Genomic DNA, 23,631 nt, shown 5'->3' with positions numbered 1-23,631 from the left:
AATCATTCGCCTGCTAAATAATCGATGACAATCGATCGTGCCATCATGCGAAATTAAAAGCGAGAAAACAATACACGTTTCCATTTTTAATCGTCATAAGTAAAATCAGGTCAACTATATTTCTCCTCTATTTCCAGACACTTTTGATATATAGATTTTGTAACTGACTAGCGTACACTCGTTGCATTGCAAAGTGAAATACGTGTATATTTAAAGTTTGAAATCGGATTGAAAGTTTTAGTGTAGCTCATGTAGGAATAGAAAACAAATCTAATTACATTGAAGTTAGCCTGATTTATCTGTTTTTAATAACGCCTCAATTAAATATAGGAAGTAGGGAGGTTGAATAGTTAATTTGAGTGGAATTAAAAAAAAAGCTTTAAATAAATAATAATATAAAGCGTAGCGCAAATAATATATAAAGTGAATAAAATTTCAAATATTTTTTTCGTTACCGTTTATTCCGAATACGTCATTACTCTCACATAGCGCTCGCGTAAGCAAGAAAAGTCGTAAGCAATATCTCTTCGCAGACAAAATTTTGTTTATGTGATATTTTATTCCACTAATTGCATATTTCGTAATTAAAAAGATCATTTATGAAAAGCGTATAACAGATGTTATATTAAGTGCTTCAGAAATTATGCCCACGGAAAGAAATTAAATACTCTTAGGCCCGATTGCACCAATGTTATTTTAAGCAAGACTTTAAGCGAGATTTAAACATGTGTGTGTCTGTCTTTATCTTGTTTTCTAAATAAATAAAGACAGATATATATTTAAGTCTTGCTTAAGTCTCGACAAAATAACATTGGTATCGGGCGTTAAAATATTACTTTTTGTGTTTCTTCGTGACTCTTTTATTAAGCTTTTGAAGCTTTTGAAGCTTTTGAAAACAATGTATTTTTTAAAATGTCAGTATATGCTTTCGAGAAGAAAAAGAAAATTTGTGTTTTATTGCATGTTACTTAATAAATCTTCAATTGAGATTAACTACCATTTAATTGTTTATTCAATTATAAGTCATATTTAGCTACGTTCAGTCTTTAATCACTTTTCATTTTAATTTAATAATTGAAAAATTCACCTATGGATGACTTTATTTAATTCCGAAAAGCAGAATTAAATTCTGGCATATGTATGTGTGCAACTGTACTAAGTTAATCTGGTATTTCAAGAACTATAATTTTGAATATCTAGAACGAAAATTAATGATCAGTGTTATTAATAAAGTCAATGGTGGTATTACAATATACATATTAGAATATTTCGTAAACTTAAAAGAGATAATATACGAATTAATAGCGTTCTTGTGTTTTCAAGCTTCTCTCGAATGAAAAAATATATAACTTAGCGCGCCGAACAATTTAAAAGGCACTCAGTTATAACCGACTTTAATCTCACGTGATAATTAAAACACGTAGAAATAATCTGCCCGCCATTGTTACCATGGTCACAACGAAGGTGGACAGATTAACTCTTACACCAGCTTGCACTTCTTACACCATAATTAAGGGATTTCCCAGCAGCGAATCGTTTCTCGCGAGACCACTCGGGGTTTCAAGTTTTTGCGAGAATCTACGAACGGCGAAGTCGCGCGGCGCGAGCTCCACTTCCGCAGACGAACGGCGAGAGGCGGAAATGGAAAAGTTCCGTTAACTGCTGCCGTTTTCTTGCCGAGATGTTCTCCGTGTTTATTTGAAAACTTTTCGAACTTCATGCAAATCCGACGACGAATCCACGGCGCGTGTGCTACGTTCAGTTGCGGCGAATCGCCCGAGTATTTCCCCGAGCCCTCGAGGGCACGCGCGCCATTGTTTCACGCGGGTAATAAAGACGAGCGTAGGGCGAGACAGGAAGTTCTTGGATGTACTTTCATCCGGATTAATTAATTACCCTTATCCTTTGCTCGCTTCTCTCGCGGAAAAATGGATGATGGCACGGTGCGACGGGGCGAGAGGCGTCTGCTTTCTCCTTCCGTTTCTTTGCCGGGCATCTTTTTGCTAAGAAATTACGCGATTAATTTTTTAAGCATCATCGTCGCCCATGAAGAGTCTCTTTAAAATTAAAACAACGTCGGCAGGAAACTCCGTTAATTTTCCAAGGCAATCATAGCGGAGAATATTATTCAGGCGCGTATGATTAGACGCGGATTATCTCTTATTTTAAATCGGAATTGGATTTGATATTTCGAGTCAAACTTTCAGACGATCTAATAACATTAATTTGAAACTTTTGATTTTGATAAAGCTGAAGCTTTGATATCCGCGACAATAACACGAGTTCTTTCGATGTATAAATCTAATTTTAATGATTTGATATAATTTGACAATGATTTGACATTTAACTGACTGAGTTGTTGCTGACGGTCGTAAAAATTATCGCATTTATTTAGAAAAGCTTGCAATCTAAAAGCGTTCCTTGTGAAAATAATCTGAAGGATAACCTCTTCGAAGATTTTATATATTTGTTTCTCGATTTTCCTTTCCTTCCTTTTTCTCATTTCGTAAATGGTTTCCATGCTATCATGCAGATGTAGCTGCACAGACTAAGCTACAGAGTACTACAATGTGACTGGCGGAGTGTAAGTCGTTGCCGACAGGAAAATCGCTTGTTTCACCGGCTGCTATCGCTTCCTTTCTTCTTTTCTTTTTGTCACCTGCTCTGCCTTATCCCTTCGTCCTCGCAACGCCAAGATAATCTTTAACTGCGAGATCTTCGATATGCAAATATCAGACAATTATCTTCGTAAAGATCTCTCCTTCCGTCGCGCCCACTTAATTAACGCCAATCGTTTTATTTCTTGCTGTGTTTGTTGTCACTTTAATATTTTGTATCACTATTGATGTTGGGTGCCTCAGGTGCCTTTTTATCATTAAATATTTTTGTTATATAAAATATTTCAAACTTTCAGCGACATTTTGAATTTGATATTGTGATACTGTTTATTATAATATTAATAAATTAATTTCAAACATGTTTTCAAATTTATTTTTGCGAATCTATGTTATCTATCTATATTATGGATTTATCTAAAGCATCTCCTTTGTAGAGTCTATGCACAGATTGTTGTCTCACACCTTGACGCTGTTAAAAGTTGATTGTGTTTGCTTTCGTGCAAACACGTACGGCAACGCGAAGCTGTAGCGCAATGTCAGACTTTCCCGTTGTTTTTCTTTACGAACTAAAGCTATATAAACCCGATGAGATTTTTGTTTGCAGAAAATTATTACCTTCGCCGTCGATATTATGCAGCCTATCAATACATCTCACCGGAAAAGGAAAACCTTATTGAGTTATCACAAATTAGGCTTAAACAATTGAAATTAGATATGCAACATTAAATTATATATGAGAGAGTAATACATTTAATAAAACAAAGACTAAGATGTAATTGAATTTTATAACATAACGTAGAGAGAGAGAGAGAGAGAGAGAGAGAGAGAGAGAGAGAGAGAGAGAGAAATGAAAGAGCAAATGATATATAACACCATGAATGAAATATACGTGGAAGACCTTCGCAAAGACAATAAAATTTTGCGACAAAGTTGTTGACGATTCCTGACTCGGACAATGTATCGTACGCGTATGTCTGCCATTTTTCTCGATTTACCGCTTCCTTTTCCGTTGATAACACAAGCAATCTTGGCTCTTCCTTTTTCCGCAGCGCTTGACTCGCATAAAGTCATCTCGACAGTCGCGTCGTCGCATCTTCTGTGTGCGTTAAGTCATGCGGATCTAACAGGCGCGTTGCAGAATTACGGCGTGTCGCCCGAAGGGGTATCTGGTACCACGCCATGGAGTCCACCCCACCTCCCTCTCGTCCTCCCACCCTTCTTTCGCCTACGTGCGGATGCAAACGGCAGGTTCTCCACTCTTCTCGTTTTTCTTCCCTCGCCGGAACGTCAGGGAGTAACAATGGTCGTGCGATGGACGTACGCTCTCTCTCTCTCTCTCTCTCTCTCTCTCTCTCTCTCTCTCTCTCTCTCTCCGCGTATCAGAGCGGAAAGACGCATGTATAACGCCGTGTCAGGGATTCCAAGTCTTGACGTAACGTCGCTGCCACATCGCCATCGCCATCGCCATCGCCATCGCCACCATCGTTGCCGTCTTTTTTTTTTTTTCTCCGGCTTACGCTCTTCGCGCGCGGATGAGACAAAGCGATGAAGCCGCTAATGCAAAAAATTATAACCGGTACGCGGGCAAACGACCAAGAATATCTATCTTGTTCTTTTTTTTTTTTTTTTTTTTTTTTTTTCAAACTCTGTTTTACGAAGAACGCTTTTTCACTACTCCCTCCCCCCCCTCTCTCTCTCTCTCTCTCTCGTTTCTTTTCGCGTTTCTTTACGCTTCTACCTATATGCTCGGCGTATAAAATACGACCCCATTCGCTTTGATTTCATGCTCGCCCCACGGTGCGCAGTTTAATATTCCGCCGTAACATCGACGAACGTAAGCTAATTCCGACGATTCGTTGATGGTCCGTGACTCGGCGAGTAAGCCGTGCGTACGCCGTATGTGACATTCTAATCTATTTCTAACCCTGCCGGCGTGCTCGGCGCGATTCGCCGTTATCACGGTGCGAAGCGATATTCATTCGAAACGGTCCGTCTCACAAAAGGACTGATTACCGTAGACCACGGACTCGTCTAAATTCGCGATCCTCTCGCCAAGCACTTCTGTTTACTTTAGCTTACGAGTTCCCGGTGGAATTTTGCGCGCGTGTCCACGTACCGACATTCGTCGTCGTCCTACGAAACGCGGGTCACTCGGTTACAGGAACCGCGGGCGCGAAACATTTGGCCGGGACGAGCGTAGTTAGGGAACTCGAAACGGTGCAAATTCGGACTCGTGCTTGCACTACGAGTTGACGTGTATTTTCGGCGAAACGTGACCAGGCTACGCCAAACGTCTCCTTTTCAACGGGAAAGTCGGCGGATTACGCTTCGCCGGTATTTTGGAGAAACGCACGGCTGCAATCGTGGCTGTTAACGGTGCCGCGGTATCTCTAAGTTACGTTTCCAATTACAAGGATTATTAATAAACAATCGTCGCGATTGTTCGACCGAACTTGTATCAGAATTTAAAGGTCTCGGTGGTATAATACAATCCGATTGTGCGCAGAATAATATAAAATATTTCAGGAAAAGCAAATTTTAATTAAACCTTCTGACTAATTACCGCGTGATTATATTAAATCACGACGATTATAAGCGAGAAGAAACACATTTGCAAATAAAGAGATATTTGGATAAAACAACACTTGAGATCATTACTTTAAGACACTTGTGAAAATAGATAGATGAAATGGGAAGAAAAGTGAACGGTAAGAATTCTATTACAGCTTCTCGCTACGACAAAAAAAAATGAACTGACATAAGCATGAAAAATGTTGATAACAAAATTTTTTCTTTTGCCATTTTATTATTATGTGGTTAGTTGCACAAATGTACTTGCCAAACCCGTAAAAATGGACGGAAGCTAAGGTTAACTTTAGAATACGTAAGAGTATATTTTTCACTCCTTTCAATAGCTGTCAAACCGTATGTTTTCTTGCCTGAATAGGCTTCATTTCATGTGCTTTCTACAGTTATTTATTGACGATCAGGAAGAGAGATAGGATTTCCGTTCATTTTCACAAGTGTTTTAAAATGTCAAATGTTGTTTTACGCAAATATCAAATTTATTTGCAAACAGTACGCGAGAAATCTCAATGTGTTTTTTCTCGCTTGTGACGTCACGATTCAACATGACCGCGGTGTTTATTCAGGAACCTTAATGTTATTAATGAAAGAGTATACAACATGGCTTTATTTAATTTATACGACTCTCGCGTGTAAAGCGATGGAATCGGCTATCGTGGCAAGCCACTTTATTTTCGTACGTGACAAGCGCGATATGAAAATAATGTTGGTGCCGCTGATATCAGGACGGGTCCGGTGGCGACGCGCACCTGTCTCTGTTTGAGGCTGATCTATGCCCGTTAATTAAAAGGCGCTTTGTTCGGCCTGGCAGCTGTGTAAACGCTATATTTCGACGTCGACCGTTCGAACACTCGGTACTAGTTACATACATACATACGTATGTGTAAATCTAACGACGAAGAGCGCCCTGCGCGGTTCGCCGATGTCCACAGAACGTGAACATCAGTCGTCGTAAAGTTCACGTCTCTGATTTCGCCTCCCAATCACGTTTTCCACTCCGGCCAACGAATAATCAAAACGGCTGCCGCTGCTGCGATCGTGCCATCTTGTGCCACAACGGGCATCGCCCGTCGAGCTTCTTATTCGGTTTCACGAACATTCGAGAAACCGATCCCCCACTGACTGACGTGAAAATTTTCTTGACGGGAAGAAGAGAAGGCAAGAAAACGGCGGCGCTTCGTTTCGCGAATAATGTTGCGGAACCGCCGCGCTCCCGCTTATTTCGCAGTCTCGGATTCGGCAGGCACGTCGCGCGAGATGTCAGTCGAAGCGCCTGATATTCTCACGCTGGAAAACGACAGCGGAATCCTTAGAAATTCGCGGAAAAGTGACAATTTTCCCCGCGTTTACGATATCGAGCCTCCCTCCCTCCCTCCCTCCCTTCCTTCCTCCCTCCTCCGTTCCTTCCTGCGCGTCTTTCGCCGCCGTTCGTCACCGTGGATATTCAATGACAGTTCTCGAAGGGCGAACGACAGACTTTCCGTCTGAAGGTTCTCCTCGTCTGAGACGCTTCGTTCACCTGCCAGCGGATGTTAATCGGACGCGTTACTCTTATTGCAAGCCGATTCCGTTTCACGCCAAGCGTGAAAGAGACGCGTGTGTGAAAGAGGCGCGCGTTGAATTCGCGGGGCCTCTTGATTTGCATGACGCATGCCTCGTGCAATGCCTGCGTATCGATTTCTCTCTCATTCATAAACATTCCACGTAGGGCCGCGCGACGGCGATGCCGACGATGTAACTCCGACTTCGCGTCGTTGCATCGCGTCGCGTCGCGTCGCGTCGCGTCGCGTCTCGTCGCACACTACACGCGCGCCATTAATTGCAGCGCGAACCGGCAAATACAGAGAGCGCGTTCTCCCGATCTCACGGTGTCTGAACCGCGCGCGACTCCCGCAAAGCCCGGCGCGCAAAGCCAGCAGCGGTTTCCTTTGGCGTTCGAGCGAGCGACTCGCCGAGCACCTGGCGTTAATTCGATGAAAATTAATTAGTATCGGCCTCGAGGAGCTACGGCACTCCAGGTTCTGTGAAATCGAGCGCGAGTCGTTCCCGCAGGTGAAAATTTGATTAGCCGCACCGTAACGTCGCGCTCGACAGACCGAATCGAGTCGAATCCACCGAGCCGCAAAATTTATCGCCAAGATCTTGCCAGTCGATTATAATTTGAGAAAATCTAAAGATATTTGTACAGGTGGTAAGGTACAAAGTTTTGTGTAGAAATAATGATGATTTGGATTATAACATATATTTTCTTCTGTGTATTTTCAAGTTCATTTTTAACGTGAAAATAATAATGGTCTTGTTGCTTTGTCAACAAATTGATATAATAATTAAATCGATAATTTAAAATCGTATTGATAATATTCTAAAAAGGAACCGATTGAAAATAACCGATGTTCAACTGTAAGTTGAATAAAATTCTGTATGCAGAATCACGTTTGAACAACGTCGCCCCCTAACTTTTAAGCAATCGATCGCAGAAATCCAGGCCACGGGTTCCCCATAATCGGGAAGTGTAAGGCGACCGCGAGGCGTCCCGGTTGACTGAAAAATCGTTAGCACTTTTTGCTCGGCCGCCATTAGCGCGGAATTACAGCAGCGCGTCGACAGGTTCGTAAGAGTCCCCAGTCACGTAATGATTTCTTGCGGCCTCACTATGGCCTCGTGACCTCTGACCCGATGAAAGAGGCGCGCGTGATGCCTCACGCATCGCGCCCAAACCTGATTTATTTAATTGTCTGTGTGTGTGTGTGTGTGTGTGTGGGTATCCTTCCAAAATTGGAGCTCGTGGTAAACGGTCATTTGTTATGAAGTCAGATTAAATCAGGTCTAGGCAGCAGCCTGATGGAAGATTATTGCGGCCTGGTAACCGTACGTTTAAATGAAACAACAATTAGCAAAGCTCAGTTAAAATTTTTTTAGCAGACTACACTGATATTTCCCGACGAATTGTTTTGATGTTAAATTATTAATGACCAGTTTTATCAACGTCAATTAATTTTAATCTTAAATTAATAGTTTACTCTTTTTTAAATTTTGTTTTAGGGAAATAACAAAAAAATGGTTAAGTATAGTTTACAAGTAGTACAGTAGATCGTAAGCCAGACTAAATCCCTTGTAACATCGTGGCCAGGATTTAACAGTAGTTTGCCTCCTGTAATTTTGTAACTTCAAAAGCGAATCAATCATAGTCATCCACACGTGTTTGTTCTTTACTTTAATCATAATCTTCAAATCATATACGCTCTTCTCGTGAACTAGAATCCGTCACTAATTTTACGGTGCTTAGTTTCGCGGTAGATTTAAGAGTTATCTTCTTACGTGAAAATATTAACTTGATATGTGTATGACGGCCCTCTTTGTAAGATTGCCAAGGTTTCCACGTCTAAACGTGTTGAGTTGAAGGAAAAATAGGCACCCGCCGCAAAAGATAAAGAAAAGGATTGGGATGGTAGTGTCGGGCGATATTCCCCAGAAGAACGTGCTCATTTGGCGGAAGTCCAGCCGATGTCTGCACACCCGGAACGTCCATTACTCCATTAGCGGTTACCGTGTTAACTCTTTATTGCTCCACGCTGTATGAGCCAACGTTCTCCATTGTCGAGACGAGAAAGTATGTATGTGTGGGGGGGGGGAGATGCGCGCGCGCGCGCGCGCGCGAGAGGAAGAGGGGTGGTTTAATGTCCACATTTCCCCGAGATTACCGTAAAACTCCGCTCCGGTACCCGACCGCGTGCAATCCTGCGACAATGCCAAATCGCGTTTTCACACGTTACGCGATCTATATTATACACGTCTGCCGTGTGTCAGTTTCTTCTTTTATACTCCTTGCAATTAGAATAAAAACGCACTGAGGAAATCCTGATTCGACATATTTATATAATCGATATATAATAAATTTTCTTCAACCTCTGACAAAAAATCAGCAAAGGAAGGAACAATGTTGTGACATGTTTGTGACATTTATTATCATAATAATAACGTTAAGACATTTCATTTTTCTTTTAGTTTAGGTTAAAAAAAAGGAGTATATATATATTTTCTGATCTTCTTTAAATTTAATTAAAAACATGTCACGTGAAACATATTCTAAGTTTTATTATTATTTGTTTTTCATAAACGCAAATATATGTACATATTTTTAAATTAAAGTAGTAAACAGAGACAAAGTCGAGCTTTTCTTTTAAACTTGAGAGCTCACTGTGACACTCACTGTGAGAAGACGCATCTCGGTAATCCACGACATGGTGCAATTATTTTTTTTGATTATCAGATCAGCGACACGTGATCGTTTCCGGTGACGCAATTTCGTGCACCGTCAAGCTCGGAAAATTTCTTCGCCGTCGAATATGTTCCTTTCGCTCGCCATGCTACAGCGTGCAGGCAGATCCCACACTGAGTGTGCTTTTGCATAATATATGAAGTGATGCATCTTAAGGATGTATAACGGCGGTAACGTTCATGCAAATTTCCATCGCTAAGCGGCATGGCATGGAATTTCAAATTTTCGCTTTAACGGAATTTTAACCATGAACGTTAATCCGGCGTTTGTAAAGCGCGGTGGTTTTCAGTATTTAACCAAGCGGTTACTTAAAAAAATTATACGCAAATTATGAATTTTGTCATTCTTTTAAAATGGATTTCAGACGTGTAATGGTAATTAAATAAATGTTTCCTACTCACGAGATTACGCTTTTACAAGATATACATTATGCACGCAGCGTTTTCTAATTTAATTATGAATAATTTAATACGATCAAAGAGCAAATATAGAATTTCTGCAGTTTAACTTAAATATTTAATTGCGCTCGAGCGTGTTTTTGTGAAAAATTTTTTGAATATTTTACTGTTATTTAGAATTACTATTTATCACGAATTTTTTTAAATTTTTATAAATTATATATTAAATATAGTTTTTCTCGGCTTGGAAAGTTTTTTTGTTTTTACTTTTAGTTTCGATTTTACGGAATTGTTTATTTAAAAAAAATGTATACTTTTCTATATATATGTAAATAGATTGAATACTGATAGCAATATGTCTTGCTATCAATATTCAATCAGGAATACATTAAAAATGAGATATTTTTCTTCTCCAATTGTTTCTTCTTACTTCAGACACGAGTGTTGTCTCGGTTTGAAGGCTCATGCAGATTTGAAATTCTGTTGAAGGAGAATCGTCTTCTCGCGATTCCTTTCCTTCGTACTCGCTGTTATATCCCAAGCTCGCACGGTATCCTCGCTAGGGATTTCCGATCGGCTTATTTTCCTGGTCCAACGCATGTGGATCGGATGGATGTCATTTCTGTTGTCCTATCCCGCAGATATTCTTCCATCTGCTTTTATCTCGCGCGTGTCCGCACTTCTCCCGATTTTTCCCTTTCATTCTTCTCGAGCGTATATAGAGAAATATTTAAATATTTAAATATTGTACACGACATTTGTCAACGTGGTCAGAAAAAAAAACAACGCAACTACCTGTGTTTCTGCTGGAAAGAAAACGCGGAAAGTCGATTTTTCAGTCTTAACCGACTCGCTAAAGGGAAAACTAAGTTACGAAGAATGCATTTAGCAAATACTTTTACTAACAAAAGATCCAAAGTTCTATCATGCTGCCATTAGCATTTACTCGATATTTGATTAATCTGTCAAAATGTATCTCGCTATGGATCTGTAAATTATTCAGATATAATATAGATGCAACTCCCATAAACCAGCTAATAGGATTATCATCGTGGAAATATAGTTATTATGTAAATGTAGCATTCCTCTACAAAATCAATGTGAAGAGGTGAATAAACGAAGGAAAGAAGAAGTTTAGATAGAGAGATGATAAAACGAATGATTTGAATGAAAAGCAGAATTATCCTGTTGTGCCTAACTATTATAAATTCCCACATTTCCCACTTCGAGAACACACGTACGCTGCCGATGTTATCAAACGTTGATTGACATCCTTTTCCTGTGCCAAGCAGCTCTCGGACGTTCCTCGCCTTCCTATCCTAAGCGATTCATTTAACGGCGGACAAAGAGTCCAGCCATTGTGCTCTCGTTTCGTGCCGGTAGTAGAGACCAGTAGCGAAAATAGAACCTAACCCAAATAAACAGTGACACACGCGAGCTTGATGTTATCTTCAGTAGCAGCTCAGTTAACACGAAGGGGCGATGGCGCTTACGACGAAATTTGCGAAAGTAAACTTTTACGAATGACGAGCGTACTCTCTCTTTTTAATACTCTGTGTTATCGGCTACTATACGTACACATCTAATATCTCTTCTGGCGTTCTCAATCGAGAGATAAGGATATTTAATTAATTTTCTGTCTTTCTGTCAAACTCTTTACGCGTGCACAAAAGTATGTTTACAAAATCAAGATAAAGGCTTCTCTTCATTTTTTATAACGTTGTAAAATTATCTTCAGACTTGTTTGTTGCTGTTTGCACAAAGTGATATTTAAATAAAATTAATGCAGTACGGATATATATACGAGGAAGGAAGGAAGAAGCATAGGATTTTTAGTCCGAGGAAATATTTCAATCTCGGCTTAAACCGCAACGTGCGCGTACACAGCGTGTATCAGTTGTTTCTGCTCCTTTAAAGTTTCACTCTTCAGAGCTCATTTAATTTGTTACTATTGAAGCTTTTCATTTTCAACTCTCCACAGTAAATTAAATCCGCCTTCTGCAGCCTTGTACATTTTCTTCGCATCGCGAACATTCTTTCTTACCCTATAATTATGTTGATTTTTTTTTTTTTTATTTATAAACTCGAGCTTATTTTAATAATTTTATTTGCGGCGTGTATAAATGGAAAACTTACTTTCGAGTATCTCAAAGTAATCCATTTCGCAGCAAAATTTCTCTGTCCTTACCCTTTCTTCTTTTTCTTTCTTTCTTCGCCGAGATGCCACACTTATGCTGCTTACAGTATATTTACTAGCCAGATCGTAAAGGAAAGGAAAGGGAAGGTTTTTCAGACCGATACATCGGCCTGGGCCGATCTACATCTTAGAGACGAGAACTAGTAAACTTTTTTACGGAAAAGTGTCTCCGATAGTAACGGCCACTAAAAAGCGACCATGCCACTTTGCCACGTACGCTTCTGGCAAAGCCAGACTATTCTCGCGCTAACGTTTCTCCTGAGCACACACTGCTTTCGCGCGTGTGTCTACTACTCGAGACAATGTCTTCCCTCCACTCGTTGGAAATGGAAGGCCTCTCGTGCTGTCTGAGAAAGGTAGCATGATCTGCGGGACTCTCTTTATATCACTGAGAAGACATCTTCGCAATATCGCGAGATTCGTCCCTTACGGATATTTTAATTCTAATCTTTATTTACGAAAAGTTAAATTGCTTCTTCTACCCTCTAGGGGCTCTAGAAGCAATTCTTGTCGTCGCGAGTTTCACCAGAGAGATGCGCAGTTTTCTTCTGTCTGACGAAAGAACAGCTCCACTGAAAAATTTCAAATTTTCATTAACAATTTAGACACACAATTAGACTCATTACGTTTCGTTAACTACGATCGCGTTAACGAGACGATTAATTTTAATAAAATGTGAATTTTCCTCTCTCCTGCGAGCTGTTATTTATAAGACGACTGGATATAATGCAGATGCAATTTTCCGTGAATATCGCGACGCTCGATCTCGGCTCGATGAAAAGCCGCTGGCTTAACTGCTTAGCCGCTGCTCCTCCCGTCATAGCGTCCGTCGGATGCGTCGCGCCGCATTCGATGCACTCGACGCGCCCACCGCGCGGCGCATCCTTCGCGACTCGCGCGATACGGTTACGGTTACGAAACCGGCGCGACGCGGTTAAAACGTCGCATGCGCTTTTCTCCGCCTATGAATAGCAATAGCCGTATTTCCGGTGCGCCGGAAAGAGAGCGCGCCACGAGCGAGCTTCTCCCCTCGTCCGGGGAAGCTTTTCACGTCCCGTCTCGCGAATCTCTCCCGAGATTTCGCGCGAGCGCCGGGGCCTTTTCATCGTTATCCCACCAGGCTCCTTCGGTTCCTTTCGAATGCAGCTCCCGATTCTCCCGATACGAGCAGACAACTTTGCACAATCTGCGAGATTGCGTGCACACAGTTGAGTGCGGCAGCCAACTTTTCCGCGCGGCGCGATGCATTGCGCATAATGCAACAGTCGAAACGCGCGCGTCCACTTATCTGCGTCCACGATCGCGCATCGCGTTAGGAATATAATCATTTCGTGCGATAGATTCGAATACGTGTGGAAAGTAGCGAATAGTATCGGATGATCGTATCGCGACACATTAATCTATGCCATTCGCGAACACGAACGCCATACCTCTCCCGTTCGTCGATCCGTCCGTTTTCGCGGAAGCGCAGATAAATATTTTCTCCGCCGGGAAAAGGTTTCATCCACTAACGATTATTAAATAGTCGCGTTAAAATCATTGACAGTTACTTTCACGCGTATGCGTGCTTCTACCGTCGTTCGGTCCTTCTAACGCCGTTAACAAATGCGCCACCGCATTACCGCGGCCGAAAGTTCCTAATTTCCTAATTTAATACAAAGTTAAAGTCCCGGGACGCGCGTATTTTCTGATTACTTAGCGTCGGGTTACTCTCAAGACCTACCTATTTTAGATTACACACGCTCCGAACTCTGAATCGTAGATCGCCTAACGAAAGTACAAATTTCCAATTATTCTCTTAATTGAGAAGTTCCCAGGTTGATCATATTTCTGCATATATTATCTCTTCTTACACCGCTTTTAGCACCGCTTAGTAAGAGAAATAAATCATGTCTATTTCAGAAGTACGAATTATATATTTGCAGTCTCAGGGGCTTGTTATTTCATCATTTTTTTCTTACATTCAGTACAAGCAATTTTGTAACAGATTTTATTTATTTTTAATATTAGATGATAATGTCTGTATCGATAAAATCATATTATATTAATAAAAAAATGCACGAAAAAGAGAGTATTTGTACAATGCCACAATGACTGGACTGCTAAAATTATATTTGTAATGTAACAAATCCGCTATTACATTGATATAATACGCAACATTTACAAATTTTTCAATGTAACAAGTATTTTTACGATATTAATCAATATAATTTTAGTTTTTATTCTTAATTTATTAAGTGTAAAACGGGATAGAACATTAATAACATTTTATTTGCGGTTGTAGAATGCGAATTTAACGAATTGATCCAAAATTATTCCGAACCTGTCAGACAAAGTATTGAATAAATAAAGAAATGAAAACTTCGACGAGACTGAATATCGTAGATATTTGTTCTCATGTCAGTTTTGACATTTCAGAAACTTGATAACCAAGAAGATAGAATTTATTTCGCTTGTCATCCTAAGTCAATATGTCAATATGTCAAAAATTACAATGTTAATTAATTGTTCTTAATTCAAAATTATATTGAAACAAGTAGAATCATAACGTATACTTTCTTAGATTCTTTCTTGTATACACTTTCGAAATTAATGTAATACAAACTGTTATTTTAAATATTTATCAAAATATGTGATACTTATTTGTGTATAAAGAAGCGCAATATATTTAATAATATTAATAACAATTTTAATATACTCAAATATTCTGAATTTATCAATTAAATTATTAACGAAATTGAGTAAAAGTGATTAAGCGAATTTGAGTAAAAGTTTTAATTTCAAGTACGCAAGTTCTTTTTGAAGATATAGTTCGTAAGTAGAGCAGACTTGCTCGAATTGGAATCTTTCAATATTTCATTGAACTTTTAGCTGTTACATTTCCTCTATTAATATTCTCTCCTTTTATGATTGCAGATATGAGAATGCGGTGACGTTGGGAAAGAGAGCTCGATCCGAAAATACATATCGTGACATATGCGAATCGTTAATTACGGTAATAAGACTCATATCCAACCTTTAACGTTAACTCGTATATTGATGCAAGACACTTTCTGATATTCTACGCTGGCACAGCGGCGAGAATCAAACGCGACATATCGATTGCCAAACGTATCACGCTACATCATTAAAACTCGCTAGAGTTCCACGTCTGCCACAATATATATCTCAAACTATTACAAAATTAATTTCGCGTAATCTCGAGATTCACTTTGTGCGATCTGCCGCTACGAGAGTGTACGAGAGAAGAGTTTGACCAACTTTGAAGAGTAATCTCACCTGAAACGGACGTTTCACTCGTGTACCCCATCGCGGAAAGAAATCGATGTTGTACGTCGGTCAGTGATCGTCAGTCCTTTCGATTAGGATAAAGAAAACGTTCTTCGAAGTGAGGCTCTCGCCAGTGAAATTCCTGGCGCGGCCACTCGTGAAAGGAAACACGTCTCTCGTGAATCTCCTCTCTTTACTCGGGCGTTTAATTAGCGTCCTCGATCGCGTAGAAAGGAGGAACTAGCCTAGGTGCCCGGACCTTTCGACGTAACACGCGGCGAGAGCCGAACCGGTGGGAGGTCGAGAGGAGGGGCGAGAGGATGTTGCTGAGGTAACACGACATTTCGAGGCCGCACGAGAAGCACGATAATCGCAGCGCGGGAAGGCGTCGATCGCAGCAGGCGCATAAAGGAAGAATCGAAGAGTGACGGGAGGATGGGTTTCCCTAGGAGAAGGTCTCTGTGGCTGAAGGTGGCAGTGCTGGCGACCGCCGTGTGGGTGACCGTCTGTTTTCTGCTCTACACGGAGGATCGGGCGGCCGCCGTTCAGGGATTGGCACCGTCGGGCGTCGCGATGCCGCAGCAAGCGGCGAACGGCTTTGTGCCGCCCGCGCCGCCGTTTAGAAAAGAGACGTCCGGCAATGTGCTCAACAACAAGATGAAAATCAATCAGGCTGGCCCCGAGCAAGGTAATTTTATTATAACAATCCTTTTTCTCTCTTTCTCGTTTGATCTATTTGAAAAATTTATTTATTTTTTTTTTTTTTTTTTTTTTTTTTTTTATTTCACGAATTTGTTGACATGATCGGCCGCTTTGCGATGCGGCTGAAGAAAATAAAAAAAATTCTGCCTTTATTTGGAAACGTCTCTCTTCCCGCTTCTTTTTTCCTCTTTCTTTGAACAGAAATTATCTTAATTGCTTAAATGAAATGTATTAAGATTTAACATATAAATCAATTTTATCATCGAAAGTGTAACAGCAAAGTAACATTCTTTATCTCTTGTCAATACAACATAGGTTATTATTATATGTGAGTTGCTACATGAATCACATCTGTTAGGAAACGGCTTAACAGGCGGACACCCTACACATACGGGGTTAGGTGCGAGTTAGGTCTTAATAAGCTGATAGATGTCCCTTCTGGAATGCATAGTCTGTGCATGAATCATACCCGAGAATGTTAGATTACTTCTCAAGCCACCTGTGGCTCTCAACGTGTCCGACATTTCGAGAGCATTTTTCAAATAATAAAGATGAAAGAATTTGTTACATATTAATTATAAATTTTTAGTAATTACTTAAAATATTGAATATGATAATTAAGCACGTGTTATTAATATGAGCTTTCTACATAAAATTTGCGAATATAAAAAATGCAGATGTTAAACGAGATGTAAAATATAAGACACCAGCTATTTCAAATTTTTTTTTTACTACGGATTTGCCATATAAATTCTATACAAATTTTGTCTAAATAACCAATTGTCCAGAGAATTATCCGCTAGGAATTTAAATTATATGCGAACAATTTTATATGAGAAAGAGAACAAAAATTGATTTTGAAAATGAAATTTTTTAATCTTTTTAACTTGATACTCGCATCGTTTATGCTTCTTGTGTGTGCGTGTCGGTCGCACAAAAGGACCAGGAAATAAAGGCAAACCTCGTGGAGAGGAAGAACATAGAGCGAGATACGATTGTATACGCGAAGGATCCTCAAAGACGAAAGTTCGTCTTGTGCGCTGCCACGAGCGCAATAAGGAACCTTTGGTAGTTCATCCACCGCGTTCACCCTCTTATTGCCAGACGCAAAGTACGAATGAGGTTCTCGTAGCGTATGGATCATCCCGGCGATATTGTCGGCGTTTCACGCTAGCGAACAACGCGATACACGATGTAATAGAGGAAGGGTCTTAAATGATGAGCTTAGGCGTCTCGCCGGTTGATGCCTCTCACGAGCTCGCAGGGAACTTCGTATGTTCACGCGCTCGGAATGACGTGCTAATGAATTTAAATAACCTCTGCGGGCGTGAACGCGTGCTCCGGCAGTGCGCGCGCGCGCGAGAGAGAGAGAGAGAGAGAGAGAGAGAGAGAGAGAGAGAGAGAGAGAGAGAGAGAGAGAGAGAGCAAACGAGAGATGACTCTCGCGTAAACGGAGGGGAGGAGTTCGGCGACGGCGATCCTCTCCAAGAAAAGCCGGTGGCGTAACGGCGACGCAGTCGTGATGCACGACGCCAGTTTCACCGCCGAACTTCGTGGCGGCCCGGGTCTAAAGCGCTAAAGCAATTTGTCGTCCTCTTTATTGCCGCATCGTACACACCGGGGCCGAACTTTGTCGACCGGGATAAAATTATTTTCAGGCGGGTCGGGCTCGCGCCAGCCAGCCAGCCGACCATATCGCGAAGCGTACTTGCCTCGTTTGGCTTTAGCAGCTATGCCGCGACAATATGGCGCCGGCAAATAAAACCGGAGTTTATGCGAGAAAGCTCTTAGAGTACGCCGAGTACTCGAGACCCCGGCAGCGATGTGGATGTGCTGAAAATTCAATTCCCGATGCCCTTTTTCTCCGGTACAGCCCGTCGTCACACGCCTGCCTCCACCGACTCATTTCTCCTCGCGCGCTGACGTTAAGCATCATACTCCCGCCATTCGTGCGAAACGAGAAGCGGAATTAACTGAAACTAAACCGGAACGCGACAAAATACGAGCGGGGCCACGAGTTTGACATGAGTCACCATATTGCTCCATTTGCCTTTCTATCTCGTCGGCGCATAAGCAGCTCGATAATGTCTTTCTCAACTTGATAGGTATTCTGGTTGAAGGTATTCTAATCTCAATTAGGAGAGTTCTCTTTGCGATATAAGACTTATGAATGTCATTAATCCTTGAACTGTAATGATTTTTTTTCTCGTTAATAATGTAATATCAGTTCGATAGACCTCGACCTATTGCTCGTTTTTTCAATTACCGGGCTTGAAAATACGTTTACAAGAATTTTAATTTTAATTCTGAACTATGCCAGAGGGAATAAAAATGAATGAAAAATGAGATAAAGTGGAAAAACATCATTTTTAACAAGAATACTAGTTAATAAAACGAGAAACGTAAGAAACATTCTTGAACATTGCCTAGAGAGCAGTGTCTATCTTTTATTTCTCATATATTCGGAAATAGTTTAAAGAGTTTACAAAGTTTCCGATGATTGAGAGGCAAGAGCTGCATAATTTTTTAAATGTTTTCGTAAAAAGTTGGATAATTTAATGTTACGTACGTAACATACTAATAATGATACGTAAAGTATTAAATATTAAAATTTATCCAATTTGATGGTACAACGATAATTAAATTTAATAAGGGCATGATGACCATAATATATACAATATGGCATTGTAATCAACTTTGCCAACACTCTCGCACGATGTCACTCATTTGTCATCTTCAATGGCTTTTAGATTCCATAGGTGCTGGGGTGCTGGCTGTACCACGCGAGCCAGATGCTGCTGCACCCGGCGAGATGGGCAGGCCCGTAATTTTGCCGACCAACATATCCGCGCAGACCAAGAAGCTGGTGGACGATGGCTGGCTCAATAATGCGTTTAATCAGTATGCCAGTGATCTAATCTCCGTGCACAGATCCCTGCCTGATCCACGCGATCAGTGGTGAGTCATATTTACATAAATTTTCTCTCTTGCGTTCTAGTTCGTTGATGTTAACGATATATATATTTGCTACCGCTCAACATTATTGATTTCTTTCTTCCATTTTCCTTTGGAAAGACAATAACTTGCACAACATCGGTATATCTCTTCTTGCAATAACGGGGCGGGGGGGGGGGGGAGGGAGGGAGATTTTATCGTGACTGTTCTGGAAGGGATACGTTCCGAGGAGGCAATTTATTACGTTCAGAGACGCGATCGGAGATCCGTTTATCAGCGTGATATTTGCCATTCGAAGAAATATATACGCAAAGTGAACGTAAAGAAGAAAAGAAAAGAAAAACGCGCGTTTAAACGTAAAGGAACATCTCTAGAGGGTGTGTTATATCCGATGTAAAAAGGATGATACGCTGCTCCCCGAGGCACCGACCGAGAGTAACAGCCAGCGGCATTTCACCGATCGAGGCAGATAGGCTGCGGTAATGCGCCGCAAAATCGTGACCATAAACGTCCTGTGCCATTTCCCTTTACTGCGGAGATGGTGTCGCATCATGGCATGGTGGTCGTTGATAAAACACTACGGATCGGAGGTCGCGACGTCGCGACGACTCAGCCATCCCGGCCGTTCGATCCTCTCGATTCTTTCCTTTCACGTGAAAGACGATCGTCGTGAAATAGAACATTTCGAAAGCATATGGAAACGAATTATATGAAATGGAGTTATATGTCGGTAGTTTTGAGTTAGTAGTTCCGTTTTACGAGTGCGCGTGTACTAACGAAAAACGTAAATGCGAAAGATATCCTCACATAGCAACAATTAAAATCGTACTTTAAAATCGTATTTTAAAAATAATTTTTTTCTTTTTTTTTAATATCGAGACCTGTTTTACGCATTCGCAATTTGTTGACTTTTTATTTTCTATAAATCTGTCCTTCTTTTTTTTTTTTGAAAGGACATCTGGTCTTTTCTTTTATTTGATAAATGTATAATTTTCTCTCAGAAAGATATTTTACTCTTATATTTTATTTCTCTTTAGAAAAATGATTGTTATTATTGCAATTTGCTGATAAAATATGAAACTTTACTTTTGTTTATTCAGTATTTAATAAATATATTTAATAAATATATCGTATATATTTATCGTGAGAAGACGAAAAGAATACAACTAAAATTGCGTTTATTTCCACGATTGCGAGAGAATTGTGGACGAGACATTCGAATGTACCTGTTAATAAAGTTTCTGTTAAATGTCGATATCATATGTGTACGATCGGAAATTACTTTTCTTTATTCTTGCGCTCCATCGTACCAAAGTGCAATCTATTCAGGCACAACGCGCACGATCACGAAGGATATTAAAAACGGCTTTTGCGGGGAACATTTCATTCGACGCAGCTTAAAACGCGGGGAGAGGGTTTTCTCCCTCCTCGAGTGAAATACGCAATGCAATGGCGTTACGAGGAGCGTTTCTCGAGTAATATTATAACGCGATGTAATTTGCATCGCGCCATTATTTTAATTACGGCACTAAGTTAAACGCGCTGCTATTATATGTAAACATCTCCCTTGAACGAAGAAGAACAACCCCGCTAATGTATACACGTACGTGCGCGTTATATGTGCGTCCAAGCTATGCTAATGACCCTCTATTCCGAATTCTTGTTAACGTTGCAAATTATTTTCCGTCTACGTCGCAAATGCAATTTCACGGGGGGGGGGGGGAGGGAGAGGGTGGAACGTTCGCGTCCGCTCGCCTGCGCGAAGTACTACGGTACGTGTTGTTTAATTAATTGCACTGTGCCTAATTTGTTGCGCGAGTTGACCGTAATAGTCTACGACGAAAAGAGCGCGCGAGCGACGTAGTTCGGAAAATTTAATCATCGGAAAATGCGTTACCGGAAATTAATACATTGCCCCGTCGCCGCGCCGTTCTTACGTTACGCGGTAGTTTCTGAAATTCCCCGTTGGGAAGTTTTCAATTATACTATTTCATTTCATTAAAGCAGGGACGCTCTTTTTTTTTTCGAGCCGAGCTATGTTAAATATTTCCTTTTCGCGGGCAAATGTGTTTATACAATGTAAATGCCCCTGTGATTTTAGATGATCTCTCCGTTATTACAGAGTAGTCTAATACGAAAGGCTGAATTATGCAAAATACCACCAAGCAACAGATTGATAATTTTGTTATGACACATCGGCGCATAGATCGGCGTGATTTATTTGGATGAAACTTGGCCGTAACCAGGGCCGTAACTATACCGTACCTACCGCGGTACCGCGTCCAAAATATGTTTCGGGGTGACCATAAATTTTCGCTAAAACTTCGTCCTGGCGGCGGCAGTGGCGTCGGGCCGACCGCGGCAGCGAATTAACCCCATGAATATTAATTACAATTTACATGATATTAACCGACATTATCAGGACAGGTGGGCAAACTTCGTCGGTGCCTGTTGTTACTGACACACCGCGGAGTCGCGTCCGTAACTAACGGCTTGGATAAAGGTGCCACCACACCGGCACAGGTGTGCTGTACGACACGCTTACGAACAGGTGTCTCTGATTTAGAGCCATGAGGATTGTTCAGAGAGAATCGATAATCGTCACATCGATATCCCATAGATATCCCATGAAAATACGATTACGGGACCTTCTTGACTGATAAAAACATTTGGATATAAATCCAATGATATAAGCATGATTTTATTTATTTTAATTATTCCATATATCCGTTAAATAATATCAGTAGAATCATTGCGTTTATAAAAGCATGTTATCTCGCTTTATTAAATAACGGAATAAAATAGTCGATGTAAACAGCTGCATTTTACATAGCCGATCAATTACATAAACTGATCAAAGGGAAAAGGTAGTAAAAAGAAACGTTTAATATAATTAGCAGGGCAACACAGAAGGTTTTAATTCAATGTATTGATAACGAATTCATACAGAATTTATGCAGAATATACGTGTCTCTAATTTTAATGCGACTTTACAATTTTCTTGTCAAATATTTCCTTTGCAGCGAGTACAACGTGAAATAATCGCCACAGGCCTTTTTTACAAAACGGAATATAAATTTTGCTTTTTCCGTTTGTACTGTTTTATTTTATGTCATATTCGAAAAACATATTTTCAGCTTATGCGATTAAAACGAGCTAATTCTGGATTTTATTGAATTAGCGGTTACAGAGTCGAAATAATTAGCGATTACGATCGCGTTAGTTAACAAAGGTACAACACGTTGGCGGTTATTAATTAATAATTTAAACACCCGAGGGCGACTGTAATTACCGCGGTGGTCCAATCATTTAAAGTGGCCGTTATCTCCGCTACGGTACATATTGTTTTTTTGAATATTCAATTAAGCGACCTTCAACAGCTTGGTGTGGCTCACTGAATAACGGAGGGCCATCTCTCGTAACGAATGATTTAATTAATTTTACAGTTGATATAACAGAACTATTATACAAAAAGCTTCAATCTTGTAGGCAACTAGGATTATCGGGATTACATGAAAAGTCGATAAACCATTTGCCGATATCTATAAACCTCCGTTTCATCAAATATCAACACAAAATATTTGAAATAAAATGCAATAGTCTATTGTATATTTATTTATAAATTTGAGCTGAACCTATCAAATCTAAAAATAACTTTTGTCTATTTAAGGATATTTGCACTGAAGTGTTCGACGTTTCCTGCATCTCCAAAACGCTTTTATTTTTATAATGTAATTGAATTGGAATATTAAATGAAGGAAATCTGGGATAACACCGTTCAACAAGTCAAGGATTGATCCTCATATATATATATATATATATATATATATGTGTGTATACACACACACATATATGACACACATATAATCCTTGACTTATTGAATCAAGTGTTAGAGAGATTTTCTTCGTTTGATATTCCTTATCGAATTACATTATAAAAATAAAACCATTTTGCAGACGTAGGAAATGTCAGACACTTTGACGCAAATATTTTTAAGTAAATAAGAGTTATCTTTTATTCATATATATATATGAAAGCTAAACAGGAGGCAATTCAGCGAGGAGCAGGAAAGATCAATGCACTCATGGCGATAAGAAGTACGAAGTGAGATAAAAGATGCTCTTGCTTCTCGCGGTTTTCCCATCTAACCTGGTGGTTCTGCCCGGGCAGAGCTTCGCGGAAATGGAAATTTAAATATGCAAATGGTGAAACGTTCGGTTTAATAAGCTGCTCCTTCAGCGACTGTGAAATTCGCTTGCAAGGACTTTGCTTAATTATCACATTATCAAATAGCAAGGAGCACCTTCATGTTTCTAATATTTGATTTTGTATAAATTGTTATATCTAGGTATCTCCAGATTTTTCGACGATTCTCGCAACGCTCGCTATTTTTAATAGGAAATATTATAACTGTAATATCTCTCGTCGTCATATCTCTTTTCACTTTAAGAAAAATAAAGTTATATGTATAGCTTCTACAGTGTGCAGTAATAAAATAGTTAACTTGTTTTCAAAACTCTTCTCAGTTATTGCGCTTATATATCGCGTAAATGTTAATATTAACCTAAAGAAATTTGAAATTGCTTAATTCTCCGACAAGCTGCGTGATAACATGTAAATTATTG

General features: G+C 40.1%; 1 protein-coding gene across 12 annotated transcripts in view; it reads left to right on the top strand.

Annotated features, from left to right (window-relative positions):
- Pgant9 (polypeptide N-acetylgalactosaminyltransferase 9) overlaps positions 1-23,631 on the top strand; it is a 207,311-nt gene that overhangs the window by 121,170 nt on the left and 62,510 nt on the right. For all 12 annotated transcript variants that reach the window (XM_089076845.1, XM_089076843.1, XM_089076841.1 and 9 more), the window contains 2 exons: positions 14,995-16,036; positions 18,801-19,008. In XM_089076845.1, coding sequence (XP_088932971.1) covers positions 15,784-16,036; positions 18,801-19,008 — 461 coding nt within the window. In that variant the 5' untranslated portion in view covers positions 14,995-15,783. The remainder of the gene's footprint in view (positions 1-14,994; positions 16,037-18,800; positions 19,009-23,631) is intronic.

This window comes from Pogonomyrmex barbatus, unplaced genomic scaffold (assembly GCF_055798465.1).
Source record: "Pogonomyrmex barbatus isolate J1 unplaced genomic scaffold, ASM5579846v1 scaffold2, whole genome shotgun sequence".
NCBI classification, from domain to species: domain Eukaryota; kingdom Metazoa; phylum Arthropoda; class Insecta; order Hymenoptera; family Formicidae; genus Pogonomyrmex; species Pogonomyrmex barbatus.
The sequence above is the reverse complement of the archived record's forward strand: the minus strand, read 5'-3'. Positions and strand labels throughout refer to the sequence as shown.